This window comes from Plectropomus leopardus, chromosome 15 (genome assembly GCF_026936395.1).
Source record: "Plectropomus leopardus strain MGB_pleo_1.0 chromosome 15, ASM2693639v1, whole genome shotgun sequence".
In the NCBI taxonomy this organism is placed as follows: domain Eukaryota; kingdom Metazoa; phylum Chordata; class Actinopteri; order Perciformes; family Serranidae; genus Plectropomus; species Plectropomus leopardus.
In genome coordinates this window covers 19,373,110-19,389,975 of record NC_142190.1, presented here as the reverse complement: position 1 = coordinate 19,389,975, position 16,866 = coordinate 19,373,110, and the positions used below count along the sequence as shown (strand labels likewise).

Below are 16,866 nucleotides of genomic sequence, written 5' to 3'. Positions count from 1 at the left end.
CAGCTTTCAGGTAAAACAGAATTCAGTAATTTAAGAAAAATGACACGCAAACGCAGCATTTACCTGTTCAGTTGGATTCTTACAACCGTTGGGAAGCAGAAACGCAGTGACTGAAGACGAAATCATGCAGTTTAATTATTTCCATGGACTAAATACCAGAAATAACACCTGCTGCAAACAAGTATTTGCAGGCTCAGTGCAGAGGGAGTCAACACCCATAATTTGGCAAAACTGTCTGAATTTAAGCCATCACATTGCACTACATGCCTGCAACACAAAGGATTCAATCTCAAAATCTTCAGTGATTCCAGACAACTTCAAAACTGAAGCAAGACACACAAACATTTAGCGGCAGACAGATCAAAGACCTTTGCAGCGTCTGTTGACAGTCGAGTTACATACAAGAAGGCAGTGAAGTGTGTTGGTACAGTCGGTCAGTTTAAAAAAATAACAAAGGCGATGCTGGTCGCTTTAACGTGTTCATCGGGGAGTCAGTGTTTGCTGAGCTCAGAGTAAGAGAAAATGAAAAATGCAAAAGCAGAGACAGGACCAAGTCATTAAATCTCAAGTCTTTGCACTCAAGTCCCAAGTCAAGACAGGGAAGTCTGAAGTCAACTCAACTTTGCGTCATGAGTCATTGTGCGCTCTTCACCAAATGTGAAGTCATTTTAACAACAGTGACAAAAATCAAATTAAAACTTGTACTTCTTAATACAAGTTTGTTGGAAGTTTTATCTCCGCTCATTTTACATACTGCAATGTTTTCTGTTGACCACTGAATATTTCTGTACGCAAATGAAATTATCTTTGTATTTTTTCTCCAACTGGCAAATAATAAGGTCCATTTTTCATGATTTTTTCATGTCATGCTTCTCTCCTGCAACTTGATCGGACGCTGTCAGGTTGATTAAATAAAACTGAATTTGGCGAGTTAAGTGTCGACCTGCTAGAAATAATGTTAACATTCGTGAGTTCAAGCAATAAATAAAACTATAATTGTGACAAACTTCTTAGTTACTAACTTTATGACTTCAGTCTGACTTGAGTTCAGGTAACGTGGTTCAGACCACACCTCTGGGAAAAGCATCCAACCAACAGCACACAGGAAAACAAATTTTAAAAAATAAAAATAAAAAGATGATTTTAAATTTGAACGTACCATATTCTTTATTTTTTGTCATTTGTTAAACCTTTTTCAGATAAGCACACCTGCTTTTACACATGAAAAGACTTTGATAAACAATTTTTTATATATGCCCAAATATCACAGATGACTTTTTCAAAAAGATGGTTAAAAAAAAAATACAAAAACGAGGTTGTTTGCACAGTCCAACAAGTCCACCACTAATAACTTTTTTTTTTAAATCCCATTTTTATGCAAAAAAACAAAATGGCAGAAGTTGCTCCAGCTGTCAAGACGTCACACCGTTGTTTCAGTGGTTGGGTTGTTTTGACTCTTTATAACAATCACATCTAACAGTTACTCATACTGCATTTCACAATGTAAAATGCTGACGTCCGTCTTCAGACCATGTCCACGAGTCCTCCTGTCATCTGAAGAGAGGATGCCAAATTAGTATTGTATACAAATCTTCACAGCAATAATTAGTTTTCTCCCAATTTACGATCACATGAGAAAAGTCACCCAATCACACATCCGAACAGTAAACCAGCAGTTGGCCTTACAAAGAGGCAGAGTCGTGAGTTTAAGAGGATCCTGATATTTAAAGTCGAAACAAACCAGTCTCCTCTGGAGTGTCAAAGATTTAGGGTCTTTCTGAGTGACATTTCAGCGACAGATATTTGCCTGAAACTCTAATTTAAGCCCGTTCTCACTGTTGTCATTTTCATCTTAAAAATTAAAATCACATGATGTCTTACCACATGTAGCTTTGCCAGCACACTGAGGCAGTTTCCTCAACCGCTTGATCCAACTCTGAGGGACAAGAAAGAGCGTCAGTCTGCAAATTATATTAATTCAGGTGTACTGCGTGACACCGGCATTAAATGTTCAGAAAACCGAGAGTCACCACTGAACATCTGACGGTAATTCCAGCTATTTCAGTTTAGGTTTCATCATAACAACAAAGTTGACTGCAATTAGCATGTTAAAGTTTAAAATCTACCTGTGAATTTACTCCAATGCAGACTTCAGGGGACACATCAGACTGGCTTGACACCTGCAATAAAAAAACGTGGAAAACTGAGAACGGACAAATACTTTGAAAACCAATCTTTCTTCAGTAAAGCTTTAAAAGACTCAGAAAACTGGATCTGAGACAATCGTCAGTTGTCGCATCGGACGGCACTTCCTATTCCAGGTTTTCATCACTGAAAAAGCTGCAGATTCATTTATAAGCTTTTTAAATAACTCAGCCTTTGGACATTATTCATCTGTGGACAAAGTCGGCGATGTTTTAAGGCAGGAACACACCAAATGATGTAAGAGCCAATTTGACTTTCAGGATCAGCTGGTCGATGTGTTGGAGGTGCAAGTCGACAACAAATAGAAACCTACAATATGAGCAGGATTTGAAGATTTCAAATCTGTTCATTTTGGCCCCAGAAAAACTGGACTCAATGTTTGACTTGATCTGGACAACGACAAGTGGGCAGATCTGACTGATGCTGCCGTTTTGACAGAATTAAAGTGACTTCTGTCCCATTAATGCGTCCGCTGCTTGTTGCAGCACATAAATCCAGATGTCTCACTGTACAAAAGGCGAGCTTATAAAAAAAGCTTATTTCTTTATTTTAAGGACAATGAAAACAAAATTAACTTACAAGCTCCGTCTCGAAGATGAAGTTGCAGCTGCGCCCCGTTAAGATGATGCACCCAACCTTGAGGAAAAAATTCAAAGTGTTGAAAAACTAGCACTGATCAACTCCACTAGAGATTTTCTGGAAATTTTGTGTTCAGAAAACCGAGAGTCACCACTAAACAATCTGCCGGTAATTCCAGCTATTTCAGTTTAGGTTTCATCATAACAGAAGCAGTCAAGTTGCCGTTTTTACAACAGGAAATGCATATTCACCTGCAGGAAATGAACCTCCGTCAAGCTGGTTTAACAGGGCGCATCGGCAGCGCTGCACGACGATTTAACAGCTCTTATGGCAGCTCACACCTTTTTCATAGACAGAAAAAATAAGGTTAAAAGTGACAAAGTCCATTTATTTTCACAGGTCACAGAACTGTTTCATGTCATGATCAGAAAACCGAGAGTCACCACTGAACAATCTGCCGGTAATTCCAGCTATTTCAGTTTAGGTTTCATCACTACATTTCATAGCAACAGCATGTTTTCCACGAGTAAAAACACATTAAACGTACCTCAGTCGTGGCTGAACGTGCCTCTATCACCTTGCATAGACCCATTCTTCTGACCCGTCTTGAAAAGAAAAAAAAAAAATCCTTTCAAATATCTAAAGATGGATCATCACTGACGATAAAACTGCAGTTTTGGCGGCTCAGAACAGTGAGTATGAAACATCGTCAGTTGTCGCATCAGACGGCACTTCCTATTCACAGTTTTCATCACTGTCACAACTTCATTAAGACAGTTTATTTCACTGTAACTCACCCTGCAGGGACATGAGGAGACCTGTTATACCCGACTGGACATCTGTTGGGCTCATGCAAAGAGCCGCCACACTGAGGTCCACCTGGACGAAAAACAAGACAGGCAATATATTAGGATTTAGGTGAAAGTTAAGACTAAGCATCACTCAGTATTTTAGGATTAACATGGATGTGGGTCCATGTGTTAAAGGGCAACACACAGACTAACATTAGTTTTCTTCCCTCATACTAAAAAAATACCAATAAGTATAATAATATAATAATTTGTTTAATATCTGTTAAAAACTTGAAATAAAAACATGAGCAGCTTGGCAAGAAATGTTGTGCAAACGGCAAAAAAAAGTAAAAGGTGACAAGGAAGTGATCTATTTGACATTAAAAAACTGGGGGGGAGAAGACTATAGTTGCCTTACAATTATATATTTTTTAATCACTTTCTTGAACTCACTGTCTTCCCCTTTTGTCGTTAGATTATTTACTCATAACCTTAGTATCCATGAAGTTAAAGTAGACAGTGAGGAACCAAATATAACTAAGTAAGGTTCAAATCTAACCCGCCCTCACAACCAAAAAAAGCCAACAAAAAACACGAGCTTGCAGAGAAAGAAAACGTTAAATGTAAACAGCAAAACGACACACAGCCCTTTCAGTGGGTCTTAAAGAGGACAAAGAAAAGAGGACTAAAACTCACCTTGTCTTTCATCTCTCCGTTTTCTCCACGTGGCTGCACGAGGCCCGCCGTCAGAGCTAACGTCACTTTAGCTAACAGATATCACGATTTAACTGAAGTCACGAAATATCGCTCAACTAACGCGATGTTTGGGCAGACAGCGCTGTCTCTGTGTTTACTGAACACTTTTAGCGGGTGCAGCTTCAGCTGCCAGAGACAAGCGGACAGCCTGCAGACCTGAGGACACAGTCAGAAAGGACCGTGGACGCTGTCGCCGACGCTTTTAAACACTGAACGTCGCGGAAATTAAACGTCACTTATTCTTTAGTTTTTTTGGCGCCATAAAAGCAACCACGTTGTGTCGCCACCTGCTGTACCGGAGTGTGAACAACACTATGTTGTTATTTTTTTTATTTTAATGAGAATGAAATTCTTTGTCCACAAACAAACAAATTTTGGTTCACATCCCTCTTTCTCTCTTATCTTGATTTATTTTAACTCTACACTTTGATCTGTTGCTCTAACAAATAACAAAAAGCAACAGATTGTTTAACAATTACAAAAACTGAATATGAATGATTTTTGTTTGCTTGCTTTTGTTTCTGTCTGTGTCCATTCTTTTTTTTTTTTTAATGATTTGTATTGAATTGTGTATTGATATTATGATTATTTATTATGTTCTTTGTACAATGTCAACAATTTGTCCTCCCATGTATGTTTATGTTTTTGTTGCCTGGCATATTTTGTACATATTTTTGTTAAATACAGCTGTGAAAAACAAAACACGACTTCATGCTGTGTTTTGAGGTTAATTTTCTTTATGTGTGGACTAATTTTATTTTAATTTAAATCCAGGCTGTAATTTTTAAGCAGTGGTGAAATAAAAACTAATTTAATGAATAGATAGGCCCTACTGTATCTTCGTTACTATATTTTATTACTATTATTGCAGTAGTAGTAGTAGTAGTAGTAGTAGTAGTAGTAGTACTAAAAACGAAAATGCAGCTATATTTTATTTGGAGACATAAAACATTCATCATCAGTAAGTTGCCATAGAGCAGCCTGTGGCCGCAGGGCGGCGCTGTTTCGCTGGTTTTCTTCTGTAATTACCAGGAGAGTCTCATTAATTTCTTGTCTGTCTGTCTGCTGTCAGTCTGGAGACTCAGCTCGCTGCTGTGAGCATCATTTTGTGCTGGATTTATTTTCTCAGCACACTTTGGATATTACAGCCCATCTTCACGACCAGAGCACATTTCTATCAGCATTTTCCCATCCAGCTGTTTCAGGTAAAGTTGTCAGATTACTTGCACTCTTCTGTCTTTTTTGATCCTGCACTGCTGATGCCCCATCCTTTATCTGCAAATACGCTCCGCTTCTCCACACCTTTCTTAAACTTTGACCTATAAGTTGACAAGTTAGAAATATCGTGTTAGACAAACAAAATGCTCTTGGGGTTGTAATTTTGCCATGAAACAATACCTATATTTGATCTAACCTGATCTGTATATTAAAACTATATTTTATATGATGTTTATCAGGGTTTCATACTTTATAGTTTTTGATTTACTGTACACCCTGCATATACTGAACAATATTTTAACTGTGATATTTCCTCTCTTACAGGAAAACATTAACTATCCTTTCCTGAATTGTGGAGTTTTAGAAACAACAAAAGAGAAAAAAGGAAGATTAAGTGTGTGTCTCATCTTGGAGTGAATGAAAAGTGTGTGTTTGCTGTGACTAACGTGGCAGCTTGAAGGTGTGTGTGAGTGTGTGTACTGATCCACTGCAGCAGCATGTTGCCACCTGTGAAGAAGGACCGGATCATTACTCAGCTCCCACACGTTAGTAACACACACACACACACACACACACACACGCACACACACAGACACACAGACACAGACACAGACACACACACACACACACACACACACACACACACACACACACAGACACAGACACACACACACACACACTCACAGGCCTATAATGCAATTACAGCAAACAGCATTACTATTCATGATGAGGTTATTTAGAGCCTTAAATGCTGCTCTTTGTTTCTCTGCAAAATTTGCAACATGTTGTTGTCCTCACAGAACCTTGTTACGTTAAGTCTCTATATTTATGATACAAGTAAGGCTTGTTTTTATGGCTGATGTAAAGGACATACTTTTAAATATCAGCCATGAAAAGACACTCAGAGTAGGCCTTTACTCCCTCCCATTTGTCTGTCCAGTGTGTTTTTGTCCCATTATTTTATTTATTTTGTCCCGTTTCCTCTCCTCACTTTGTTTACAGTGTTTCAGTCCCAATGCAGCGCTGCACACCAAAGACAGCTTCCACCCACAGGTGAAAGCTGCCTGCCAGGTACAGAGGACAGACACAGTGAGGTAAGGTCACAGAGGGGTTAACAAGACAACCCACCCAGCCGTCAGTCCTGCTACTACACACACTGTCTGTGACGTGTGTTTAAATGAAATGAATTAGTTGTGGAAATGCTGTTTAAGTCATGCTCTGTCGACTGTGTCAGCTGACAGCTGTTGACCTCACCCATCACATCTGACTGCGCTGATCTGGTGGTCGCTTGTCTCTGCTTATATTGAGTACACTATGTTGTTTCTATGGTAGCCCATAACGGACAAACCAAACACTGGCTCTGAATAGAGACATTCACGTTGTTGTGTCGGCCGCAATTGTTCTTCTACGCACTTAGCACAGGGGAGAAGTTTGAGTTCTGCAACCGCAGAGATGCCACTAAATCCTGCACACTGGACCTCTGACCCTTTGAAACCATCATTTCTAAGTACGCAAAATGGTTTGATTTCTGTCACAAACCCGGGGAGAAGGCAATGAGCAACTCAACAAGACATGACCTATATATATATATATATATATATAAGGTATGTATAAGGTACAAGGTAGATTTTTATAATTTTTTTCCTGTAGCATAACTATAAATGTATAACTACCGTATAATGATTACTAATATATTAGTCTGGACATTTTTCCCTAATTTTTGATGATTTTCTAATAGTACCCTCCCCTTTTAAAAACAAATTTTCAGGTCATTTTCTTCACCACATGTTACTAATTTCCTGCAATTTGTGGGATATTTTTTGCCAAGTTGGTCACTACCTTTTCCCCCATGTTTTGGAAAGAAATAAAACCAATTTGCTCAGGTTTTAAAGGGTTAAACACCTTGTGAAAGGTGACTGAATGAAGCACAACGATGTCAAACCAGCCTTTAAAGGGCTAAAGGATGAAGGCCTGTGATATTTTTAACAAGTCACATCAAAAAAGTAAATTAGTCAATTTTTTAAAACTTTTTTTAAAGCTCAGTAAATTAAATCAGCTGGGCAGCTTTTAGTAAATGTTACTCAAACAGGACTTTGTGTCTGTATTTGTTAGCGACTATTTTCAGCCGCATGTTTTTATACATTTGGTGTAAGAACAGAGGTATTATGTCTATTTTTCGCTGATATTAAGATTTATGCAGAAAACGGTGGATCTCACAAACACACAAAATGTTTTTTTATCATTTTGAATATATTTAGATCCTTTTTGTTTGGCAAGTCAGATTTGGAACAAAACTGCATAATTACAGAAAGCAAACTCTCAGCACATATAATGAATTAAAATGATAAAGCAGATTTCAACAAAGGCTGTGCTGTGCTTTTTTAGGATGTAAACACATTCTGAAGCAAAAAATGATCAGATAATAATCCTTTTGGAAAGCTCAAAAGTTTCTGATTCATAAAAAAAATCCCCTTAATTTGTGAAGTAAGGCTGCTTAAACCCGATCTAGATAATTTAGTTATTAAAATGATTTATGTTTAATGCAAGAGCAGACTGAGGAATGATGATTCATACATTTAGCTGGTTAAAGATCATGTTTAAAGTTACTTATTTTTTAATGTTACATTTGAAGTGTCTGTGAGGCTTACCATTAAAAAGGTCAAACGCTGTCTGCTGTGTTTCATGGAGTCACGAATGACTTTTCTCCTTTCTGTTGCCAGCTTTAATATCGCCAAAGTCATTGTAGTGGGAGATGTTGCAGTTGGGAAAACGTGTCTGATCAGCAGGTAAGAAGCTGTCATGAATAATTAGGTTAACCCCTTGAAACCTGAGCATATTGGCTTAATTTCTGTCAAATACATGCGAAGACATCAATAAATAACTTAACAAAGAAATTACCCCAAATTGGCAAGAAATAATTTTTTAAAAATTACTATAAAATTACCTAAAAATTAACAAAATAAAAACAAACGTGGAAATGACTTGGAAAATGTGCTAAAAATGCTAATGTAATTAATTTTAAACATACAATTATAATAAGTTTCGTGTTTTAATTATTTCTAATATTTTTTTCCATCGCTCTCTTTTCTGTCTTTTATTTCAGTTCATTTTCTTGTCAGCTTTTCCTTTTTTTGTGTGTTTTGTTTCTTTTTTTTTTTTGTTTTCAATTTGCTGGACATTTCATACAAATATACATCCAAGTTGCATCTATCCCCATGTTTTCCAAAACAAATTCAACCAGTTTGCTCAGGTTTGAAAGGTTTTAATTCCTGTGAAAAGTGTTTGAATGTAGCACACGAAAACTGATGTCTATCCAGGTTTCAAAGGGTAGATGAAAGGATCTCAAGAAATCAAACGTTTCTAACATTTCAAAGACAAAAGAGTACGTAGTGAAGAAATTAACCGATAATAAAAGATAATGTTTTTTTGTTGCAGGTCTAAAATGATTTATTATTTCTCCCTCTGTTCCTCTGGTGCTTTTAAGATTCCGTAAAGGTGCGTTTGAGAAAAACTACAAAGCAACCATCGGGGTGGATTTTGAGATGGAGCGTTTCGAGGTGCTCGGAGTTCCCTTCAGTCTGCAGCTGTAAGTAGGTTTGTGTACCACAGAGAAACACTCAGTTCACTCAGAGCTCCACACTAACTATCTCACTGACTCCACTGAGGGATCAGCAGGGTTAAATCGCTCAACAGTCTGTTTAACCCTTTGAAATCTTAGCAAACTGGCTCTGTTCTGGGGTGTCCTGTGGCTCAGTGGATAAAGCAGGCACCTCATCCCCTCTCTACCCCTTTCACAAAAAATAACCTTAAAAAAATTGTCTCTGTTCTTTCCAAAACACGGGAAGAAGATAATGAGCAACTTGAGAAGAAATTACCCCAAAATTAGCGCAAGTACACACACAGTGCAATCAGAGTAAGTAAATTACCAGAAAGTCAGTTTTTGAAAAAAGGAAAAGAAAGTTTAAAAAAAATGGAAATGACTTGGAAAAAGCGCCTAAAAAACTTCTGTAACAATTTTAAATATGTAATTATGAAAATCGCAAATGTAGCTATTCTCTAGCTTTCTTAAAAATAATAATTTAAATATTTTACTTTGTGAAACATTTCTTACCAAGTTTCTCATTGCCTTTTCCCAGGCTTTTGATACAAATCAAACCAATTTGCTCAGCTTTCAAAGGTTTAACCACTCCTGAAAGGCATCAGAAAGCAGCACAAGGAAAGTGATGTTGCTCCACATCTGCACATTTATGACATCGCATGATTATATCACTTTTAGGTTATATAACATCCTCTAGATTTGATTAGCTTGTTGTTTGGACTCTTAAGTGGTCCTTAAATGGCTTTAATACATTTTTCCATCACTGCGCTGGTTGTGCAACTCAATGCATGTGTGTAGAATTAAGTAATTTGGCGCTATGAGCTCCAAAAGCCGAGTGCCATTCAGATCCATTATATTCAAGAGGACCCAGACATCAACTCACACCAAAACAGTCTATAGGGATAAATATGTAACAGGAAAAAATTTTTGTCATTTGGGGTGAACTGCTCCTGTTCCTGTTACTGTAAAATCTGACAAGTTGATTTTATATAAAATGACCTTGGAAACCAGTTGCTTGAAAAAAGTAAAGTCAGTATAACTATTAATGTTATTTTATGTTTACTTTATATTTAATTGTTACATTTACTTAAAATGTGGCTGTATTTACTGCATTTTGTGAAGTTGCTGCAACCTAAAAATGACAATGGAAATGACCTTGTTTTTTGTAAGTGTTAAAAACTTAAGTAAACCAAGTTAGTCTGACTTAACTTGATCATCAAAAAGATTTTTCTAATGGTGAAGTTAGGAGATCTGTTAGTTCTGTTTTGTTAACATGTTTAATAATAAAAATATTACTAGTATGACTATTATCCAGACAGCAGGATACAGATACATAGCTCAGTAAACATGGTTTACAAGGGTTGCTAAAAATAAAGATGATTTAATTAAACTTGTCATTTCTAAGTTGCAACAACTTCACAAAATTAAGTAAATGTAACTTACACTTAGAGGAATTAAATATAAAGTAAACACAATACAAATAGTCATATTTAACAAACAAGATTTTTTTTAAACATGAAATCAACTTTTCAGATTTGACAGTAGGGTGAAATCATCAGGTCAAAATATCAATCTGCCTAATATTTTAGGTTCAGGACCACATCACTTCAAAACTAATGACATTGTCATCAGCTTCAGCTGGACCTTGTGTTTTGTGTAAATTGGCAAATGCTAACACGCTAAACTAAGATGGTGAACATTATAGCAGCTAAACGTCAGCATGTTCACATTGTCATCACGAGCGTAAAGACATTAAAATTTGCTCATCTCCACCAAATATCAAAAGGAGGACAATCAAAGCTGCGTCTGATCTGTTTCAGGTGGGACACAGCCGGTCAGGAGCGCTTCAAATGCATCGCTTCGACATATTACAGAGGAGCACAAGGTGAATGGAGCTCACTCTCTCCAGAATATTACACATCTCAGTTTTAAACCAACATTCACACACGAACACCGTCTGACTGTCCGTACTGTCTCTCAGCCATCATAGTGGTGTTTGACCTGAGCAGTGTGAGCTCGTTAGCACATGCCAGGTGAGGAATACCCCATTATGATCTTATTATCGTACCATTAAAATGCCATTTGAAGTCTAATAGTTTGTGTGTGTGTGTGTGTGTGTGTGTGTGTGTGTGTGTGTGTGTCAGGCAGTGGCTGGAGGACGCAATGAAGGAAAACGACCCCTCCAGTGTTTTACTGTTCCTTGTTGGTACCAAGAAGGACCTCAGTGTGGGTGAAATTAGTCTGATACATATATGCAGTCAATCGACAGAAAATTAACCAATAACAACAATTTTGATAATAAACTAAAATATGAGCATTTCTTAATATTAGGAGAAATTACCATTTGTGCTGTTACCTTAAATCCGAGAAGAAAACTTGCTCAACTGCCTCCATGGAAAATGATAACATATAGATTTGTTGAGGCGGTTTAAATGGTTTAAAAACAGCAAAATTATATCAGCACATCTGTTTACAAACTCTCACACAGCTCATGTCGTATAATCCCAGTCTAAATTATCCCGTCATATGCTCAGTACTTGCCAAACACGTGCATTTTCACTGAAACATTATTATTTAAAACTGAACTGAAAGTGAAACTTACCTTTGCACACTCCAATTCTGATTTTGTTTTTCTTTTTTTTGGGAAAATGTGTGTAATTGGGAAGTGCTGAACATACGACTGGATAAATGAGACTTAAAATGTGTGAGAGTTTAAACATGGACCCCGATAAATCAATGTGCTTCCATTTTCTGTGGAGGAAGCGAGAAACAAAAGTCTTCTGTACAAATTCAAGATAACACGGCATGACTGATACACACAAGGTCATTTTGTGGGTGAAGTATTCCTTTAAGTTTAAATGTTGTTTTAGTGCTGTATTTTAGGCAGGAATGATCTGAAGTCATTTTAAAAATGACCTTCTTAAATGTAGCTTTCAGTTGAAATGTCAGAAGTTTTTTTTCTAATATCTTCAGGGCAGAAAAAGACATTTGAGTACTTTGAATCCTTTTTAAAAAATCATTGATTAAATTATTTTTGATTCATCGTTTGGTCCAGATAACTTTCATTTCTAAAGCACTTTGCCGGAGCCCAAAGTGTCGTCATTTAATGTCTTGTTTGACAGTTCAAAGTTCAATCCATTAATGATCGTGTAAGACAAAGAAAAACAGCCAACTCTCCTTTTAAGAACATGGAAGCAAAACAATATATAGCACTTTTGCTTTAATTATCAAAATAGTTGCAGATTCTTTTTTTTTTGTTGATCAACTAATAATTGCAGCTCTGAATATTTTGCTTTTAGTTTATGATCAGTCTAATTCTACAGTATCCTCTCTCCATGTTTCTCTTTCTCAGACTCCTGATCAGTTGGCTCAGATCGAGCAGGAAGCCATCAAACTCTCAGAGGAAATCAAAGCAGAGTACTGGGCTGTTTCTGCCAAGTCAGGTGGGAGTCAAACACACATTAACAAGAACGAATCCCACAGACTCCCACGGTCATCACCCCAGCATGCTTTTCATGTTCGGTTTTATCCCCCTTTGTCTTTCCTCCGTCGCTTTATTGTTCCAGGAGATGGTGTGAAAGATTTCTTCTTCCGTCTGGCCTCGCTGACTTTTGAGGCCAACGTTTTGGCCGAACTCGAGAGAAGTGGATCGAGGCACGTCGGTGACATCATCAGTGAGTCGGTTTCCTTATATTCTTTTTTTCTGGGAGCTACTGTATCTCAAAATATCAAGTTTGCAGTCACGATTACAAACTAGGTTTTAGGTTGATTTATTTTTTTATAATCTATCCACTGTGGTTTGCGAGAGTTTCAAAAGCTCAAAGGTCTTTTTCTCAACCGACAGAGAAAAGTGTGATCCTTTGGTTAAAGCTGAAGCATAAAAACTTGTGTTGACACATATGAACTGAAGCATCACTTCAGTCTGTAGTTGGATGCTCTTTCATTTCTAAAGTTTGGATCAGGCAATAATGTACGATTCGGTTGATGTTTTTTTTTTTTTAATTTTCTTATTCAACATATCTAGGATCAAAAAAATAATATGTGTTAATGTGTTCATACCTCAATACTCTGTCTGTCGCACTTTCGACACCTTTCACAAGCATTTCAACCCATGAAACACGAGAAAATTGGTCTGATTTCTTTTGAAAATACAGGAACAAAGATACTTGGCAGAAATGTTTGGAAAATTGAAAAAAAAAAAAACAAACTCAAAAATGACAAGAAATAATTTGAGCAAATGAGCAAGACAGAGATTGTTCGACAGCCAAAACAGTTAAAAATGTCCAAAAACCAAATTTATCATTCTTATAATTATATATTATATTATATATAAATTATCTAACAATTTTTTTTTCGTACTTAGGTCTTTTTTCTCTCTTTTAGGTGTGTGTTGGTTTTTTTGCTTATTTTGAGGTAATTTCCCTGTATTTTTAAAAAAAATTTTTTAAACAATTCTTTGCTCATTTTTTGGGGGGGGCATTTCATAAGTTGTCTTCTTCCAGTGTTTCTGAAATAATTCATGCCAATTTGCTCAGGTTTCAAAGGGTTAAACAATAAACATAATTCTAACAGAAGTAAATTATGTGTCTGTTTGAGACTGTTTTCCTCTGCAGATCATTACAAACATAGTGCTCAGTGGTAGCACACCTGTTTGTTTGTTTGTTTGTTTGTTATCCCATGACGTTAAGGCAGTTTTATGTAAATAAACGTCATAGAAAAGGATTTCTTACCTCAGCCATTCCTTGAGGTCTGACAAACATGTTGAATGAATCGCTTTGCCATTAAACATTTTCAAAGCTTTTTTAATAATAGTTAAAAAAGTTTAAATCCTGAATTGTTTATATCCACACTCACATGCTAGCAGTCTTCTTCTTCTTTTCCTGCTTTTTTGTGTGTTACTGCCACCATCTGTCAGTCAGTGGATTAGCTTGAAACAAGCAACAGGAACGTGTATCGCATGCATCCATATGCACCACAGACTGTGTAAATATCAGACGCAGCTACTGTTTGTGGACTGCCATTCAGAAGCATTGGGTTCAGGCTTTTTGGTTGTCACCATCTTCGGTTTTTTTTTGGAGCCACAGCCATATTTGAGCAAGAGGTTGGCACAGTGGAGTAACGAGCGGTGGATCTGACCCGCAGACTGTAGTGACACCTTACAGACAGACTCAGCCGGCCCCGTTCTTAAATTTGCGTAATTTTGGGCCTTAATAAAATGTAAAAAACTATTTTTTTTTATACCAGGTTGTAAACAAGTTTATTTCTGCTTTACAATCAGGCATTTTAGCATGGGGGTCTATGGAGATTGATTCTGTTTTGGAGCCAGCCTCAAGTGGCCAGATGATGAACTGCAGTTTTTGGCACTTCCACGTTGGCTTCATTTTCAGCCTCGGAGGTGGCTGCATGGTACGCGCAGGCAAAAAACAAACAGTGACCCACCTGTAAAGACGTTGCTACTAACGCTTAAATATCTACTCGCGACTTCTCATCACAGACTGTGAAGATATGAGCAGCGTAGCACAAAGTGATTTATCTTCTGAGATAATTAGCTCTGAAGGATTTTTGCTATACTGGATAAAAGTTGCCTTTATGTCAAAAGAAAGAAAAAACAGTTTTTCTTTCTCTCATATTCCTTTAATCATTTTGCCGCCTCCAGGTTGGGAACCACTGCTCTAATATATAGTTACAGCCTCCCACAGACGTTTTTTATGTGGGAAAATGTACTTTGCCCAAGTTCATGGCAAAAAAGGAATATGCCTCCTAGTACACCAATGTGGCTCATTTTGTTTTTTTTAATAGTTTTAAAACAATGTTGTTCTTCGGATCAAATCAGTGTTTGTTTTGCTCATTTCACTGGATTTTTGTGACAGTGAAAAATCCATATAATATTGCCCAGATTTTTTATTTAAACCCGTCCGAATGTAGTTCACATTGTTTATCTGAATGCCCAAAAAGTAAAAGTTATTTTATTTTCATTTTCATTGAACACAGGGCTCACAGACAGCACAGAAGCTCATCACAAACCGCCCAAGAGGAAATCCAACTGCTGCTGATGACAGAGGACGACGGCTTGGATGCACCAATAACACAGCAACACAAGGCACAACGAAGGGGGACATAAACCCTTTGAAACCGTGGAAAATTGCCTTGATTTTTTTCAAAAACATGGGGAGAATGCAATATGCAATGAAAGAAGAATTTACCCAAGAATTAGAAAGAAATATTCAAAAAAAAGAAAAACATTAACTGAAAATTAGTGCAATAAATAAATACATAAGTACAATGAAAATAAAAAAACTACTGAAATGACATGAAACAAAAACATGATAATAATGGAACATGGTGTAAATATATAATTATGATATATATAAATATAGTTTTTCTCTCAGCTTGTTTTTCCCAAGCTTTTTCTTTTTTTCCTCATTTTTAAAAAAATATTTTCTAAATCTGCTAAGATCTTGCAATTTGTGGAATATTTTTTTTTACCAAGTTGCTCATTGCCTTTTATTCCCACGTTTTTGAAAGAAATCACATCAGTTACCTCCAGGTTCAAGGTTTAAATACTTGTGAAAGGTGCCTTAAGGCAGCACAAGGAAAGTGATGTTGCTCCAGGTTTCAGATGGTTAAATTGAAATATGGACTCATCGTGCTCACCGTGGATATCATGAATAGACACTGTAAAAAGCTGTCAAATCAACTAAATCATTTTATGTTTGTGTTGCCCAAGCAGCCTGAGAGGAGGCTGGATGTTTGACATTAGTTACGGCTATAAACAACAGGAAGTCCTCTCAGGAAAGTTTGTACTGCTGGAGTTTACAACAAATAAAGCTTTGTTAGATGCTTGTTAACATTTATCAAAAAAAGGAAGACTATTCTCCACTAGATCTTTAAGCTGCATTTGCTTGTTATAAACGTGCTTTTCGGAAGCAACATTTTTATCCCGTTCCTGGAGAAAATGCCAGACTTGGTGCATATCTGTGGGCTGTCTCGGTGATCCTGCTGTCATGTGTCTGTGCTGCTAATCTGATGCGCACACTGGCTCCCATGACCGCAGTCATACCCACAACGCATCTCTCTCCTCTGACATAAGGGTTCTCATGATGCGGAAAAATAGAGGGATTGTTTGCGCAGACAGGAAGTTGAACCTGAGACTAATTGATTTCCTCACTTAGTTTAGTCAGACAGGAGGAAGAAGTCTTTATAAAGCTGCATATGTTTTCCTATTAAACACAGATATACTTTTATTTCAGCTCATGGATTGTGTAAATAAATTGGTTTTGATCACTCAGTTTTCCTTTTCTTTCTGTTGAGACAGAAAAGCTGGATGGTGTAAAAAAAAAAAAAAAAAGCGTAAAGATTGGGAAAATTCTTCACATTCTGTTCCATCATATTTCCACTGTGAAGAAATGAACACTTACATGTACACACATCACATGAGCGATAATATTTTTTACCAAATACCTCAATATCACAAGTGTGATGATATTGTAGGTTGACTATTGGCGCTTTAACAAGTTATTTACCCAATGAGATTTATTAAAAAATAATCACTAGTAATTTTTATAATGAATAATCGGGCAAAGACTAGGGCTGCAACTTTGATCTGTCGTTTAATTTTTTAATTAATCAATTAGTTGTGTGGTCAAAAAAAGTCAGAAAATGGTGAAAAAATGCTGTTTTGTGTTCCCCAAAGCCCAAGATGACGTCCTAAAATGACGA

At 36.8% G+C, this 16,866-nt stretch overlaps 1 protein-coding gene, 1 long non-coding RNA gene and 5 other non-coding genes across 7 annotated transcripts; 1 reads left to right on the top strand and 6 right to left on the bottom strand.

Moving 5' to 3' along the window:
• Nucleotides 1-1,141: 1,141 nt before the first annotated feature.
• LOC121952952 (uncharacterized) lies at nucleotides 1,142-4,529 on the bottom strand. The gene is made up of 8 exons (XR_006106471.2): nucleotides 4,272-4,529; nucleotides 3,582-3,663; nucleotides 3,332-3,389; nucleotides 3,036-3,125; nucleotides 2,785-2,841; nucleotides 2,127-2,180; nucleotides 1,882-1,936; nucleotides 1,142-1,554 (listed from the first exon to the last, which is right to left on the bottom strand). It is a non-coding gene; the product is annotated as an uncharacterized LOC121952952 (long non-coding RNA).
• Nucleotides 2,010-2,082, bottom strand: LOC121938390 (small nucleolar RNA SNORD65). Its single transcript, XR_006105280.1, has one exon. It is a non-coding gene; the product is annotated as a small nucleolar RNA SNORD65 (small nucleolar RNA).
• On the bottom strand, nucleotides 2,259-2,336 carry LOC121953115 (small nucleolar RNA SNORD49). Its single transcript, XR_006105277.1, has one exon. It is a non-coding gene; the product is annotated as a small nucleolar RNA SNORD49 (small nucleolar RNA).
• On the bottom strand, nucleotides 2,915-2,988 carry LOC121953109 (small nucleolar RNA SNORD65). The gene has a single exon (XR_006106482.1). It is a non-coding gene; the product is annotated as a small nucleolar RNA SNORD65 (small nucleolar RNA).
• LOC121953110 (small nucleolar RNA SNORD65) lies at nucleotides 3,207-3,280 on the bottom strand. Its single transcript, XR_006106483.1, has one exon. It is a non-coding gene; the product is annotated as a small nucleolar RNA SNORD65 (small nucleolar RNA).
• Nucleotides 3,472-3,543, bottom strand: LOC121953114 (small nucleolar RNA SNORD49). Its single transcript, XR_006106487.1, has one exon. It is a non-coding gene; the product is annotated as a small nucleolar RNA SNORD49 (small nucleolar RNA).
• Nucleotides 4,530-5,883: 1,354 nt separating the features above from the next.
• On the top strand, nucleotides 5,884-16,639 carry rab34b (RAB34, member RAS oncogene family b). The gene is made up of 10 exons (XM_042499831.2): nucleotides 5,884-6,094; nucleotides 6,552-6,643; nucleotides 8,270-8,335; nucleotides 9,034-9,135; nucleotides 10,968-11,032; nucleotides 11,129-11,180; nucleotides 11,292-11,373; nucleotides 12,500-12,590; nucleotides 12,714-12,821; nucleotides 15,139-16,639. The coding sequence occupies exons 1-10, from the start codon at nucleotides 6,047-6,049 to the stop codon at nucleotides 15,198-15,200; spliced, it is 768 nt and encodes a 255-aa protein (XP_042355765.1). The 5' UTR covers nucleotides 5,884-6,046; the 3' UTR covers nucleotides 15,201-16,639.
• The last annotated feature ends 227 nt before the right edge of the window (nucleotides 16,640-16,866 follow it).

Coding starts and splice junctions, on each gene's coding strand:
- rab34b (XM_042499831.2), top strand. CDS start 6,047: ATGTTGCCACCTGTGAAGAAGGACCGGATCATTACTCAGCTCCCACAC. Junction 6,095..6,551: donor TCATTACTCAGCTCCCACAC/GTTAGTAACACA, acceptor CTTTGTTTACAG/TGTTTCAGTCCCAATGCAGC. Junction 12,591..12,713: donor GGCTGTTTCTGCCAAGTCAG/GTGGGAGTCAAA, acceptor TTATTGTTCCAG/GAGATGGTGTGAAAGATTTC.